The 16,683-nt window shown below is 37.9% G+C and overlaps 1 protein-coding gene across 3 annotated transcripts in view; it reads left to right on the plus strand.

The window, feature by feature from the left end:
* Positions 1-13,401, plus strand: part of ATG10 (autophagy related 10) — a 316,201-nt gene extending 302,800 nt beyond the window's left edge. Inside the window, exons 7-9 of one of the 3 annotated variants that reach the window (XM_031967128.1) lie at positions 11,632-11,729; positions 11,994-12,111; positions 12,785-13,401. In XM_031967128.1, coding sequence (XP_031822988.1) covers positions 11,632-11,729; positions 11,994-12,105 — 210 coding nt within the window. In that variant the 3' untranslated portion in view covers positions 12,106-12,111; positions 12,785-13,401. The remainder of the gene's footprint in view (positions 1-11,631; positions 11,730-11,993; positions 12,112-12,784) is intronic. The other 2 variants (XM_031967131.1, XM_031967124.1) reach the window with 2 other exon arrangements.
* The last annotated feature ends 3,282 nt before the right edge of the window (positions 13,402-16,683 follow it).

Raw genomic sequence — 16,683 nt, forward strand, 5'->3', positions numbered from 1 at the left:
AAATTGCTGATCTTTTAAAAATGTATTCATCAATTTTCTCTGTTTTGTGTCTCTTTTCTTGCCTAATTAAATGAATGCTTCACCATTTTCCATCTCCTCCAAACATTTTTTTCAAGCAATTTTTTTTTACTGTTCCTTTGCTTTATGTTCCTCATCATTTCTCATCCTTTATACTGTAATCTGAATTTTATTTTCTGATTAATGGGATATATCCATACTTTTTCTTTCTTTATTCTCTCAGTCTCTCTTAGAGGGGTCAAACTTCTGAAATGCCAGAGTTACCTTTTCTACACAGTTTCTGTATTATTATTTCTCTAAATAATACTTCATTTTTTATAACGACCACGTTAGCACCCAGGACACCCCAGAATCAGCCAGAGTCAGGATAAGCAAAAGTCCGTTTTTATTCTTGGTCTTAGATGCAGGATTGAACAGGATGGAAGCAGAATCTCCTCAACCGGCCTTCCCCCTCATCTACCGTAAGAGTGAGTCCCTGGCTCATCTTATTCCACCCCCTAGTCCCTCCTACAATCCTCTATACACCAATCATTGAGCCAGCACAGATAGTGGAAAGGACTATTTTCCAAGCATATGCCCATAGATATGTCCAATCAGTAGTTAGTCTCAAGGATTCAGCAGTCCTGACCTCAGTGCATTGAATTCAATAGTTTCAGTCCTGTACACCTTTTATTAGTTGTCTTACTCTTAGAAGTACCATTGATGGGAGAACCCTGAAACTTGTAATGCTGGAGAAACTGAGGCAAGATAGAGATTAGAGAATTTTTAATATTTTATTTGAAAGGGAGAGATTGTGCTAGGGGCATGTTGTCCCCAGGGCTGATGTCCAAAGCATCCAGAAGCCAATGTGAGTTCTTAATCACACACACACACACACACACACACACACACACACACCTCAGCTACAGGGGTAGAGCAAGGGAACAGGACTAACAATCTGATTCTGACAGGGTGGGGGGAGGCAAAGGACATTCTGATAAATTGGGATTACAGAATGGGGAGAGGCACATGATATTCGAATTAATTGGGATGGGGAGAGGCACCTGATATTCTAAGATATAAGACCTTTATCTTATCAAACATTCTGATAATTAAGAGGGAAGGGTGGTGTTGTAGCCTGAAGAGGTGTTAAAGCCTGCAGAACAATTCAGGGAAACTGAGTCAGGACAATAAAAGGGAACTGTGGCACAACATTTCATACTCTCTCTCTCTTCTGAATATTCAGATAATTGAATGACCTTCCTCTAGATATCTGGAAGGTCTAGCACCATAATTTTGACCAACCCTATGTGAAGCAAATAAACCAAAAGAAAACTAGAAAAATGCAAGGACTTATGGCAAGAACAAGTTTCTCCCTGATAACCCCAGAATTAATCAGCAATACAAAGGCTCCCTGTTGCTAGCATGTCAGGTCCTCTGCAGTTGGAACACCATCTCAGCCAGAGAATTCAGTTTGAGATGGACAATTCACTGTGAGTTAAGTGGTCTGCAGTCATTTGTGCATTTAACTCAGCCTCTGCTGAGTAGCAGTGCTCAAGACAGTCCTGCTGCCCATCCTAAGAGGGGTACCCCAAGTCTGTCAGGGACTCCAAAGGGGGGAAAAAGTGGGGCCTGGAGTAGCTCCCATCTGTTCCCTCTCGATAGAACAGGAGGTGCTACTAGGATCCAGAAAAGATCCAGACTTCTGAGCAGAATGTCAGAGTATGCAGTTAGATCAAGGCAGGCAAATCCCAAACTTTTAGAGGTCTGATAACAAAATTGCAAGGTCCTTTGAGAATGCTGAAATACTAAAGAAGGAATTGGGGTTACAGGAGTGGAGAAACAGATCAGAGAGACTGCCAGTCCCAAGACAGGTATCTGTTTTCTGGTTGTTTCTAAAAAAATAATCCCTAAAATTGAGTCTGCCAGGGTAATTCCAACAGAATAAGGGATTCCAAAGTTAAAGCATAACCAGCAAATCATAGTCCAGTAAATTTAAGGACTTCCAATTCAATCTGAACTAGTGAGATAGGTGGTGAGGCAGAAGTATCTAAGGCAAACTGAATAGGAACTAGGGGTTTCCATTTCAGGTGTTTTGAGAAAAATTCACCAGTTTCCCCAATTTCCTATTTCTTCCTCCCCTTTTTTCTCATGGAAAAGAATTATCAAATAACCATCCCATATATAAATCCCAAGAGTGAATCAAAATTCCTCTATATAACAGATTAGTACAGTAGGGTTTTCTAAAAACCCCTCAAACATAACAGCAACAGTTACACAATTTTAACAATTTCCACCCCACATCTTAAAACACACAGTAATAGATGACCCAATCAGGGTTTAACAGTTATTCATCAACCATTCCCAAATTCCCTATATCAGTCCAAAGTACACTAGAAACAGGGGCAATGGTCTCTCAAAAAAAATGCTTCATGCTGAGGATGGGCAGAGACTCTCAGTCCAGGGGATGAGGAATGGGTGTGGTGTGGCATACTGACAATCAAAGCTGATCTAGGTCCCAGATATATCTGTAATTTGACCTAAATCTAGAACAACAACAACAACAACAAAATCTAACAAATAAAGGTTAGAACAGTCTGAGAGAGAAAGACTGGTCCACAAGGACTGCTACAAGATGTGGGGAGGCAAATAGATTGGCCAGCAGCTTCGTCCCCTCATTATTTAGAAACTTTTTAAAAAACACTTGAATATCTTAGACACAATATCCAGTAACAGATAGATGACCAAACTAAATACTCATTTGCCCAACTATTTAGGATATAATGATTACATAAAACCAGATTGGAAACAGCAAGATATGGCATAATTGAATTGCATTAACAGTTTCTTATTGACCATTGCTTTGATCATAGAAATCAGTCACAGGAGGAAAAAATGCAGTGACATAATTATAACATAACATAAGCAATTAAAACTCAACCTTCAGCACATCAGAGAGTGGAGCTTCAAAATTCCCAAATAGCATTAACTATAAGCCCAAGAAATTTTACCTCCCATAAACAAATCACATTAACCAAAGTTTCAAATAAATCCTAACCAGGTATTTATCATGACTTTATATTGATAATAGTAAGAAATTTGTCCTAATAATATAATGAATAGCTAAATGATTCCATAAAACCCACATATCTAGCAGAACTGGATTTAAAGCACAACTTTTTTTTTTGTTTGTTTGTTTGTTTGTTTGTTTTATTTTTTTTATTTAATAGCCTTTTATTTACAGGATATATACATGGGTAACTTTACAGCATTAACAATTGCCAAACCTCTTGTTCCAATTTTTCACCTCTTACCCCCCACCCCCACCCCCACCCCCTCCCTTAGATGGCAGGATGACCAGTAGATGTTAAATATATTAAAATATAAATTAGATACACAATAAGTATACCTGACCAAAACGTTATTTTGCTGTAGAAAAAGAATCAGACTCTGAAATATTGTACAATTAGCTTGTGAAGGAAATCAAAAATGCAGGTGTGCATAAATATAGGGATTGGGAATTCAATGTAATGGTTTTTAGTCATCTCCCAGAGTTCTTTTTCTGGGCATAGCTAGTTCAGTTCATTACTGCTCCATTAGAAATGATTTGGTTGATCTCGTTGCTGAGGATGGCCTGATCCATCAGAACTGGTCATCATCTAGTATTGTTGTTGAAGTATATAATGATCTCCTGGTCCTGCTCATTTCACTCAGCATCAGTTCGTGTAAGTCTCTCCAGGCCTTTCTGAAATTATCCTGTTGGTCATTTCTTACAGAACAGTAATATTCCATAATTTTCATATACCACAATTTATTCAACCATTCTCCAACTGATGGACATCCATTCAGTTTCCAGTTTTTAGCCACTACAAAAAGGGCTGCCACAAACATTCGTGCACATACAGGTCCCTTTCCCTTCTTTATAATCTCTTTGGGATATAATCCCAGTAGTAACACTGCTGGATCAAAGGGTATGCACAGTTTGATAATAAAGCACAACTTTTAATGTTAACAAATAACCCAAAGTGTTTCAGAGGGTAACATACTTTACCTAAGTAGAGGCCCATGACCCCTTTTAGGCAAGTTAACAGAACTTCTCTTTAACAAGTCATTGTTCTTAAGATCTTATACGCAAAGATAACCAAATCTAGCCTGCGTAGGCTAAATAGTAAAATTATTTCCCACAATTTTAAAATTGTGCAAAAGAATATGTTTGTTTGTTTCACTTAGATTTAAACTAGTTCTCCAAAACCTTTCCCCAAGTTTCAAAGCAATTGGCATAACTCCTTTCTCCTCCAGAGGCCTTATCTGCCCAACCAGCCTAGGCCAGGCTTGAATTTGAATCAGGTAAGGTTTTATTGCTCTTTCCCTTAGAAATCCTAGTAGCCGACTTTGAAAACTGTTCCTGCCGGTCTTAAAATAGCCCAGGTTTTTTTTTTTTTGTTGTTGTTGTTGTTGTTGTTGTTATTGTTGTCGTTGGTGTTTTACTTACAAATTAGTGCAACAAGTTAAAAAGTTTAAAATCACAAGCAAATTTTATATTAAGCACAATTGCAACATTGAAATAACCAGTTCTTAATCATCATTCTTAAACTTTTGGCAAAGCTCTTTAACCAACAAAACAGACAAATCATATAGAACAGAGAACACAAATCACACATAGACTGCACAATTACAACATTAAACAAAACATTTAACACATATAACCATAGAGTGCTCAAAAAGGTGCTCAGAATCAGATCAGACCAGATGTGTCTTAGAACCAGAGGGGATCATCCAGCACCCTGGAATGATGCCCTTCTCAGAATTTAATGCCAGTTGACATTTTATTATTCTGAGAATCCAGATGCTACAGACAGACAGAACAGGTAAACAGATCAGATTATGTCCTAAGACATCCAGACTTACTCTTTCTTGGCCAGAATGAAGGATGTGTCCACCATCAAGCATGGCTGCAACAGAAAACTGCTTTTTCCTGGAGACTGGAGAAATCCACAGGGCCAGCTGCTCCAGGCCAAGAACTCAGATCACTCCAAGGCCCAAGGCAGAGACTGGAAGGTCTCTAATCCTGCTCTTATTTTCTAATATCTTGCTGGGGTTTCCAAAATGTAATGCTGGAGAAACTGAGGCAAGATAGAGATAAGAGTCTATTTAATATTTTATTTAAAAGGGAGAGATTGTGCCGGGGGCATGCTGTCCCCAGTGCTGATGTCCAAAGCATCCCGCAACCAATATGCGTTCTCAATGACATATATGTGCAGGTGGCTCAGCTACAAGGGTAGACCAAGGCAGGAATAGAGTCAGAGGACTCAGAGCAGGAATGGAACTATCAATCCAGTTCTGACTGGGTAGGGCAAGATGGGACATTCTGATAAATTGGAATTACAGAATGGGGAGAGGCATCTGATATTCTAATTAATTGGGATGGGGAGAGGCACCTGATATTCTAAGATATAAGACCTTTATCCTGTCAAAAATTCTGATGATTAAGAGGGAAGGGTGGTGTTATAGCCTGAAGATTGAACAGAACAATTAGGAACTGAGGCAGAATAATTCAGGGAAACTGAGTCAGGATAATAAAAGGGAACTCTGGCATAACAAACTGTCCTGACCTGGGGGGGAGCCATGAGTTAAATGCTTGAGAAACTCTTTGAAGGGGAGAAATTCTCCTTGAACTCTTGAGAAGTCTGTGAAAGGCTCGCTTCAGGGAATCAAAATAAAGTGGTTTCATTCTGTTATCTTGGTGGGACTAGCTACATCCTCTATTGAGTTCAATCCAGGACCACTCCTACTTAGCTCAAACTTAAGCAGTCTCATTTAGCTGGAGATCTAGATTTCTATTGACCTCTCTTGAGCTGAAAATTGGCTCAAGACCACTCCCAGTAAATGCTCTTGTTCAACTGGAAATCTAGGCCTGGGGGCAGTAATTTTATTCAATTGAAACTTCAGTCTCAAATCTCTTTTAAAAGGCAACTCTGGGCTCATTTTTTTGCAGAGGCCTGAAAGCAGGACTATGCCAGGCCAAGGGATCTCTCCTTGGCATAGCTGCCTGTGAGGACTCCATGTCCTCCTGAGAAGACATTCTCTTCTCAGCATTAACACCTCTGTCTCTCTGTGTCTCTGTGTCTCTCTGTCTCTGTCTGTCTCTGTCTCTCTCTCTCTCTTTTTCTTCCTCTCTCTTACTTTCTCTCTCTCTCTTTGTTCCAGGATTTCTCTGCTAGACCTTTACTTTTCTGTCAGGACTTTGTCACTCGGAAGTTAGCCTCCTAGCAAAAGCTGACTTCTTAGTGCCAAGTGTTTTTGCCAGTCTAACTTTTCGGGTTTGTGAATTCTTTTACATTGGCCCTGCGCCGACCAAAAGAGGTTTCCATAACTCTCTGATTGCCATAAACTTCATCACCAGTACATGAGGGAAGCAATACTGGATGGTACAAATACCTTTATGCTAGAAATGCCCCTGTGCCTGAGATCAGGAGTCCTGGCCCTACCTTCTACCCAGTCTCCATTCTAATATTCTGTTACCCTAATTGTGATTCTATATCTTCCTCCCTCTCTTTTTTGCATAAAATCTTTAGAACACATTTGCTAATTATGGCCAGGTTCAATTCAATACAAGTATAGCTAGATCTCCCACTACTTCTCTGTGTTACAGAGGAACTACTTTATTGCTATTCTCAAAATATATATTATGATATGTGTGTGTGTATGTATGTATACACACATATTTGCTTGTGTAAGTGAATTCATCTTAATGCCTCACTCTCACCTTTATCCATCAAAACCTGCCTATCCTTTAAGGCTCAAGTTAAATGCCATTTCTTCTATAAAACTTTTTTTGGTATTTGCAGGTCAGTTTCTTATATTGTCTGCTCTGAAATCCTTTAGCATTTGTACATTTCTTGTCTCATATCCTCTATATTATGGTTATTTAACACATGGCTTCACGGTATGTTGGAATCCTTACAAAGTGTTATCATTAGAGTTGATAGAGACGATAATTATCTAATTTAGCATGGTTCAGTATGATTGATCTGATCCTACGAGGAAATGTTATGGGCCAGAACTTGAAACAAGGTACTAAGTAGAACTGATAGAAACAATGCTTGTGTTCACACCTTTAGAGAACTCATATAAGCAAGAAGCTATTAGGGCCAGAGAGCACTCTGGGAGGAAACCCATAATCCCACTCCGGATCCCACAATCTGACTCTCGGAGAAGGAGCATAAATAGAGCTTCAGTGAGCCAGTCAAGTTAGTTCAGGAGAAGCCCGCTCTCGGAAGTGCAACCAGATTCACTTCATCTCTCACTACCGTGGTGACTGGGCTCCTGCACTTCCCTCACTGAGACCAAGGCTGGTCTGAAAGGCTCTCCAGAAAGCTGCCCAGCCCCCAGACAAGGAGGTGCTGGCTGGAGGCTGAAGAAAGCAAAGGCAGAAGCAAGGGATTATCTGCAAGAGCGCTTGGAACCAAGCAGAGAGATAGGCCTCTAAGCTAACCGGGCCCAAGGAAAGAGATAAGAAATAAAGATATGAACTTTTATCCCCTGGCTGCGTTTTGGGGTGATTATTACTTTTAACTGAAACTAAGGCTGCCTCCAGAAAACCTCCCCAAGAAACCTGCTCCCAGAGAGAACCATTATATTTTAAAGAAGAAAAACACCACAACGGTACAATGGAAGGAGTATTGACTCTGGAATCAAGGTGATGGGTTCAGATCCTACCTGACACTATTGATGTGATCTGGCAGTCACTTCTTTCCCCTGGCCTCAGAATCCTTTTCTGCAGAATGAGGGGAATTGGACTAGATAGTTTCTGAGGCCTTTCCTACTCAAGATCTTTGATCCTCTGTCCAGCCTCAGACATTATGTGACCTTGGCAAGTAATGTAATCTCTATTTGCCTCAATTTCCTCATACATAAAATAGAGATAATAATAAAAGTCACTTACTTCCAGGTGGTTGTGAGTATGAAATGAGTTCTTAATTGTAAAGTACTTAGCATAGTGTTTGATACAAAGTAGGTGCTATATAAATGCTTATTCCTTTCCCCTTCCCACCTTTTTCCTGCTACCAGACTAGATTGTTTGAGAAGAGAAACCAGACATGTTTCCCATGGAGTCTATCTCCATACTTTGAACATAGTAGTCATGAAATACATTTTTGTTCAGTGGAGGACTATGAATGAGATAGTTTTGGAATCAAGACCCAATTTTGACTCCAGGCTTTTCTTATCTCTTTGGTCTTCATCAATCTACTCCATAGCCCTGAAACTCAGTTTCCTCATTTATAAAATGAGGGCATCCTAAGGCCTCTTTAAGCTTTAAAAATATGTCCCAACAATGAAAGAGGAAGTTTTGGGAAAACCATTGAAAAACTATTCAAAACGATAAAGCAGCTATTACTGTAATAACATGAGATAAGTGTAATTAGAGATAGGAGGGCTGGATTAGGATTCAGGAAATTCTGCTATTGCCTTGTTCCATCTCTCTGGGTCTGAGCAAGCAGCGTCCTTAAAGTAAGGGTGGGAGCAAAGGGCTGTTTGGGGCCCTTGCAATCTGTGAATCTGTAAATGATTATTGCTTTCTCTTATTGGGGGTTCATGCACGTCTACAGAAGTGTTTGCTCTCTATTGGTTTATTGACAGGAGGAAAAATGCTTCTCCACTCATTGATGCTTTCTGTGGCTGAGGGAAGCTTTACTTGTAAGGATTAAATGAGTTAACTTATGTCAAGTGCTTTGTAAACCTAAAATTGCTAGCTACTCCAATTATTATTCCATGGTTATGTGCAACAACATCTGGGGGAAGAAGTGGCTATTAGGCATTCTGTTAGGCTCATATTTCTAATATTAGCCTCTCTAAAATGTTTTTTTCCTATATTTAATATCCTATTGTGCCCTCATAGAGGGCAAACAAAACGAAGAAATGAATTAAGAAACAATGCATTTGTGAGATTCCGAAGGGTCAGTGCTATAATATCTCCATATGGTCATCATATTTAATTTCTCTGAGACACTATTCACAGCCAGCTAATTTTATGAGATATTTAACCATTGCAAAATTGTTTCACAAGGGAATGGACCCATATAAGTTCTCTAGTGTTACAGAGCTATGAATTTGGCCTAATCTTCCTATCTTCATGGAAAACTACTTAGAAGAACTTTATTTGAAGAGAAATGTTTATTAAATTGTAAAATTGATACAAAAGGTTGGCTTTCTGTATTGCCAAATTAATATTTTGCTGCCTGTATTGAATTCCATCAGTTCATTATTTCCAACAGCAGATGGTAGCATTTTCACATGAATTTACCTTGAGTTGATAATTTAAATATATATATATATATATATATATATATATATATTTGTAGAAAAAAATCCTGATGTTTTGTTCTTTTGTTTCTGAAAATTTTTTTTAATATATTGTCAAAGGGAGATATTTAGAACTTTAATTTTCAAGTATATTCCACTATGATTTGCAAATTCTCCTCTCTTCCCTTTAAAAAAAATGGAAACACTTGTCCTTCTCTAATTCTTTAGCACCTTCTCTCCCTGGTCTTTCAGAGATCACTGAATTATGGCTGCTCAGGCAGAATGGGGAAGTGGAGGCAAAGGAAGCATTGGGAAAAAACAGTATTTAATATTGGGGATGTTAGGCATGTTAGACTTGAAGGCAGAAGGACTTAAATTCAAATCTTGTTATTGACATTTAGAAGTTGTGTGACTACAGGCAAGTTACTTGGCCTCTGAGCCTCAGTTTCTCCATCTGTAGATTAGGATTAATGTCTATAGTACCAATTTGTGGATCACAAATGGAACAATGTTTATTTTTTAAAAATAACTTTTTATTTTCAACATATATGAAAAGATAGTTTTCAACATTTACCCTTGCAAAACCTTGTGTTCCAAATTTTTCTCCCTTCTTCCCCTAGTAATCCAGTATATGTTAAACAGTGTGATTCTCCTATACATATTTCTACATTAATCATACTGCACAAGAAAAATCGGAGCAAAAAGGGGGAAAAATAAAGAAAAAAGTAAGCAAGTAACTAAAAAAGTGACAGTACTATGTTGTGATCCACATTCAGTCCCCACAGTCTTCTCTCTAGATGGAGTTGGCTCTCCCCATTACGAGTCTGTTGAAATTGGCCTGAATCACCTCATTATTGAAAAGAGCCAGGTCCTTCAGAATTGATCACCATATAATCTTGTTGATGCTTTGCACAATGTTCTCTTGATTCTACTCACTTCACTCAGTATGAGTTCGTGTGAGATTCTCCAGGCCTTTCTGAAGTCCTGCTGCATTTATTTGGTCCTGGTGGGAGAGGCCCGGGCACTCCAGCCGAGCAGAGCCGGAGCCTCTCAGCTCCCACCCCGCAGCACCGTGCCCAGCCTAGCCAGCCAGAAATGGTGAATGTGGTTAAGCAGCAAAAGACTTGAGTTCATTGGATGGACTGAAACAGAAGTAGCCATTGACCAATGGTCAGCAATGCTGTCTGCTTCCTGTGGGTCACATGACTTGCTGAAACTTAGACCTGGGATCTGACCTTCCTGTCTTACAGACTTCTGAGAATAGGAATCACATGACTTCCGGAAATTTGGGCCTAGAATCTAACTCCATCTCATAGACTTTTTGAGAAATCTTCACCTAGTCCCATTCATAAAGGACTCCTCTGGTCCAAGTTGGAGAGAAAAGGATGCCATGGTACTCTCTTCCTTCTGGCTCCCAGAGATTCCTTCTTGGAGCTTCAGCTGTCTCCTCTTTTCTTTCCTCTGCTGTCACTATTATAGCAGAGGCCCTCACAGATGCCTCCTTGGATTATTTTAATGTTTTAATAGCTTCCTAAGCAGCCATCTCATTTGTTGTCCCTTCCCCAAGCTCTTAAGGGAGTTGGCCTTGATAGCCTCTAAGTTCCTTTCTAAATCTAAATTCATGATCCTGGGAGGATCCTTTCCTATACATCATACTACTGAGAAATTAAGTTGTATATGCATAAATCTTCTCAAAATTCTTTTTTAAAACATGATTCTGTTTCAATAAAGCCCAAACATTCAAGGACTCACCTCATCTGGAACCTTTCTGTGCTTTCAGCTTTATCTCATGTACTTATGTCCATATAGTCTACACTCCCCCAAACCAGATTTCTCCTTCTATTCTTTTCTACCTTTTCCACCTCTCTGCTTTCAGATTAGTATTCTTTTTGTTTAGATTGCCAGTCTGCCCTCTCCACCCTAAGCACTTAAGACAGAAGTTGCTACTTCTCTGAAATTTACCCTTTTTCCCAGTAAGAAATTGTTTTTTTTTTTCCTGAGCTTTATTTATAGTTGTATGAACCATTTGGGGTTATAATTATTGATGTGCATCTCTTCTCCCTCCCCTTTTCGGATCAAAAGGAAGGACCCATAAATTATCTCATTACTGCATGGTATATTGCCAGCACACAGGACTATAATACTCTGCCCATAGTAGACCATTAATGAGATAACATCTAATAAACGCTTTGCATTTAAAGTACCATTAACTCATTAAAGTAAAATCAATCAATTATTATTACTATCATTGTTGTCTGTTTAATAGAATTAGTTAAACTTGTTCAAAGCCATATTGATGAGTAATTTTGTATCCATTTTGATTTTTTTCAGGAGCACCCAATACTTGGACAGCCTTTCTTTGTCCTTCACCCTTGCAAGACAAATGAATTCATGACTTCTTTGTTAGACAATTCTGAAAAAGACAACAGGTGAGAGATACTAGTCTGATAAATGTATTTATATTTAAATGTGAATTTATGGTTCTAAAATAATACTATTAAAATATTACAGATTTTTCATGTACATTTCAGATGGTAGTAAGATCTTCCTTTAAAAAAAAAAAATTAAGTAAACCAGTGCCTAATATGATGCTGGGCACATAGTAGATACTTAATAAATACCTACTGCTTGATTTTCTATGATGACTCCAAACCACAATGAAAATGTTGGTTTTTCCTTTGTTTTTTTTTAAGTAATATAAACTATATTACATCATGGCTCAGCATTGTTGGACCAGTGGTGGGGCTGAATCTACCTTTGAGTTATGCCAAGGCAATGTCTCAGCAAGATGCAAAAATGGATTGATGCAAGGTAAAGAAAAGGGCTTTTAAAAAAAAATTTGCTGTTATACAAAGTATTTTCAGTACCCTTCGTTTTTGTTGTTGTTTAGTCATTTTCAGTCATGTCAGCTCTTTCCCAAAAGGGAAAACCTCACTTGAGATTTTCTTGACAGAGATGCTGGAGTGGTTTGCCATTTCTTTCTCCATCTCATTTTACAGATAGGGAAACTGAGGCAAAAAAGGTTAATTGACTTGTTCAGGACCACATAGCTAGTAAGTATCTGAGGCTAGATTTGAACTAGGGAAGATTACCTCCAGACCACTGGCTGCTCAGGTACCCTTCGAATGGGACCTAAAATGATAACTTTCCCCCTTTATAAAATGTTGCAGCGCTGAATTTGGAGAAAGGATCCTGTTCCTGGATCAGCAATTTTAAGGGTTCCTCATGACTTGGGCTTCAGATTTCCTCATTTGTAAAATAAAGAATTGGGCAAGGTGACTCCTGAGGTCTCATTCAGCTTTAAATCTGGGGCTCTGTTGTGATATTTTGGGCTATACCTTTGCCCTCTAATAAGCTGAGACACAGATTTCCCCTTCCAGAGTCAAGCTGACTTACAGAAGTTTTCATTCAAATGGGTTTTTTTGTCTCTCTGTTCACCTTACTTTGCATCTGTCTCTTTCGGTTGTTCATGTGCTCCATTGAGGTCGGTGAGTCAAACTGCACACACTGAGGAGTCCCTGCAGTAAAGAATCTTTGTTTTCTTGAGCAGCTTAAGACAGATGATGGACAAGATCACCCACTAGAGTCTTCACTGGAGCTGTTTCTGTTTTTCCTTGGAAACAAGACACAAGATGACAACTCAAGACAAAAATGCTTATAACACCTATCTCAAAGATTCAGGTGACTGGGTTTCATTAAGAAGGATACTACTCTGTTGAGCATCCTGTGTCATTGAATTTGAGGGAAGAATCATTTCCATTTTCTCTTCCTTTGCTATATCCTTTCTTCTGACTATAGGGCTTTAGCCTGAAATGGATGTGAATATTCATTGTGAATATGACCAAAGTTCTCTGGCATAATTTTTTTTTTAATATTTAAAATAGAATATTGGTTTTATGTACTTAAAAGGATTTTTTACTTTTTATTCTAAGAAATAATAAACCACTACTTGTACTGAGCATGATTGATGTTTAATATATACCTTGCCAGTGACATCTTATTTTTCATTTTATACCATGTTCCTTCCTTCTGTCCCTGTCCCCCTGCATCCTCCTTTTCTTGGGCATTAAATTCTCTTTTCTTTAGATCCCATTTTAATTCATTCAGAATTTTTAAAGTATCTGTTATGTGCCAGGTCCTCTACTAGCTACTGAAGATGCAAAGACAAAAATGAAAAGAGTTTATAATCTACTATGAGAAAGGTAAGGGGGCATCATAACATTAGCATAGAGAAGGAAAAACAAAATATGCACAAATTAAATGAATGCCACTGAGGCGGGAAGGCTAGCTTGTATGACTGTACACAAGTCACATACCCTCAGTTTTCTCATCTATGCACTGAAAAGATTGGAGCAAACAGCCTGGGATGTACCTTTTATCTCTAAACCTATTATCCTCTCTTTAATGTGATCCTCTGAATGTTTCTTTAAGCAAGTGAAAGGCAATTTTCTTTAGGAAAGGAAAGTTGTTTCTAGAATAATAATAATATAAATATGAATAGCTAGCATTTAGTACCTAGTATGTTTCAGGCACTGTGCTAAGTATTATAGGTCTCCCCCATTAAATGGCAGGGACTGTCTTTTGCTTGTTTTTATATCTCCAGCTTTTAGTATAGTTGTTTGTCTTTCCTTCTTGAAGAGGATCATGACATCAGGGAGGGAGTGCCATGATGTGCAAGTGAACTGGATTTCAGTGAGGAAAGGCTGGGCAAGGTCACCTGCCTCACTTTCCCCTTTAGAGCCATCTAGGTCCAGTAGTCAGATATAAATCAAGACAACTGGATGCAATGGGAGAACTTGGCCTTTTTAAGCTAAGGTCTTTAAGAGATCTCAGTTTGACTGAGGCCGCAATGTAAATAGCGTACATTTCTGCTTTGGCCAGGGTTGTCTTCTTGCAGATTTATTTATTTGTTCATTTTTTAATTTGTATTTTTTGAGTAGGTGAAAGAGGAGATTCTTTGCCTCAATTGCTACCTAGCCTTAATCTTAGTACAGTGTTTAACACAAAGTAGATACTCAATAAAATGTGTATTGATATAATGTAGTGTTTTACATACATTAAATCATTTAATCCTCATAACTAGAAAAGTAGTTGCTATTATTATTCTCATTTTACAAATGAAGAAACTTGAGGCAAACTTTTAGTCTTTGAATTGTAATCAAATTATAAACCCTATTATCTACTATGTGCTCTGTCTTAAAGTATTCATTTGCATTGGTGTTTGCATATATAACAGGCAACAGATCTGTTTCCTTTTTAATCGAAAGATTTTTTTTTCCTGTTTGCTTTCATTTGAAAATTTTGTTTTATATTTGAAGGCAATCCCAGTAAATATTAAAATAGTACAATAAAATTTTTTTTGTAAAGGTGATAATGTGCTTTCATAAAAGGGCACTTTTATCAATAGAGTAAATGACTTGGTGAGCACAGTACAGCATTAAAAAAAAAAATCAACAAGAACTTATTAAGTTCCTGTTATGGATTAGATGCCTGATTTGGTCCATTTTGTTCCCTGGCCAATGAGTTCTACAAGTTTTTCTTTCAAATAGGGAATGCAACTATTCATTGACTTGAGAGCAAGACTTAAAAGGGAATGGTAGGAAGTTGTATAGCTGGTGGCCATATTACTACATATTTGTATGACTTATGAGTTTTTTTATTCAGTCATCTGTAAGCAGATTTCCTGGCTAGAGTTGCCTGTTACACATTTAACTGAATATTTTCTGGGAAGTTTGTCACAAAATGTTCTACAACTATTCTACATCAGTGAGTAGCCTGCTGTTGTTCAGACATGCATGACCCCATCTGGAGGTCTTCTTGGAAAAGATACTGGAGGGGTTTGTCATTTTCTCCTCCAGTTTGTTTTACACTTAACTTGCCCAGGGTCACACAGCTATTACGTGTCTGAGGCCCGATTTGACCGCAGGAAGAGTATTCTTGACTCCAGAATGAGCACTCTACCCACTGTCCCATCTGGCTGTACCACATTAGCCATGTCTAGAAATCTACATATCTGCACAGCCCCTCTGATAGAAATTGAGTGGTGTGTTTCTTTATCCTTTTGATGAAGATCATGGTTTATTATTACCATGATCAGGCTTCTAAAGCCTAAGACACTTGTACATGAGTAACTCTGTGGACCAGACTGAGTAACATCAAACAAAGTTAATCCTTGAAGGAAAAAAAGCACTGTTTGTTTAAGCATTTAAACTCAATTCAGAGAGGATTACATCTGGCAGATTAGCTGCACTTATGTTAGGCAGAGGCAGCAGCAGTATTCCAATGTTTCTAATAAACAGGCATTGTAGCTTCAGAGATGGACATTTTCTTGGTAATAGAGATGGGGAAGGAGAGGGGACCTACCAGGAAGAATCATTTTAAGCTTCCTAAAAGTCCAGAAATGAATAAAGATGAGTGTTGAACATGTGTGCCTGCTATGTTGACTAGACATTTAAAAAAATGTTTTCCACTCCTACAAGAAATTGTTTCTTTTACTTTTATTTTCATGTCTTCAAACACTGATTTCTTTTTTAGATCAAACAAGAACATTTTCATGACATGTTTCCTATGCTTAGAAAAAATACCTCATACCTCTTAGATTGTAGATGATAAGAAAAGATAATGATAAATGTTGAAGGGGATGTGGGAAAACTGGGGCACTAATGTATCGTTGATGGAGTAATGAATTGATCTAGCCATTATGGAGAACTATTTGGACCTATATCCAAAGGATTATGGGACTGTATCCCAAAGAGATCATAAAAAAGGGAAAAGGACTCATATGTGCAAAAATGTTTGTGGCAGCCCTTTTTATAGTGCTAATAAACTGGAAATTGAGTGGATGTCTATCAACTGGAGAATGGCTGAATAAGTTATGGTATATGAATGTCTTTAATATTATTATTATTATTGTGCTATAAGAAATGATCAGCAGGATTTCAGATAGGCCTGGAGACATGAACTGATGCCAAGTAAAGTGAGCAGAATCAAAAGAACATTGTACACAGCAACAGAAAGATTATGTGATGATCAACTGTGATAGACTTAGCTCTTAGCAATACAGTGATCCAAGAAAATCCAATAGGTTTTGGATGCAAAAGTGGTATCCACAGAGAGAAAGATCGTATGTGGATAGAGCTCATTATTTTTACTTTTTTTTTTTTTGGTTTGGTTTGGTTTTTTCTTTCTCATAGTTTTTCACTTTTGTTCTTTCCCAACATGATTCATATAGAAATGTTAAAAATGATTGTACATATATAACCTTAAAAAAAGAAACACAATAATATGTCATTCAAATGACCCATTCAAGTGAAAAAAATCTTAAAAAGTTTTAAAGATTTACTGTCTTAGAAAGATTAATCTTCTGAAGAAGCAGGGCCTACT

Source organism: Sarcophilus harrisii, chromosome 1 (genome assembly GCF_902635505.1).
Source record: "Sarcophilus harrisii chromosome 1, mSarHar1.11, whole genome shotgun sequence".
Lineage (NCBI taxonomy): Eukaryota > Metazoa > Chordata > Mammalia > Dasyuromorphia > Dasyuridae > Sarcophilus > Sarcophilus harrisii.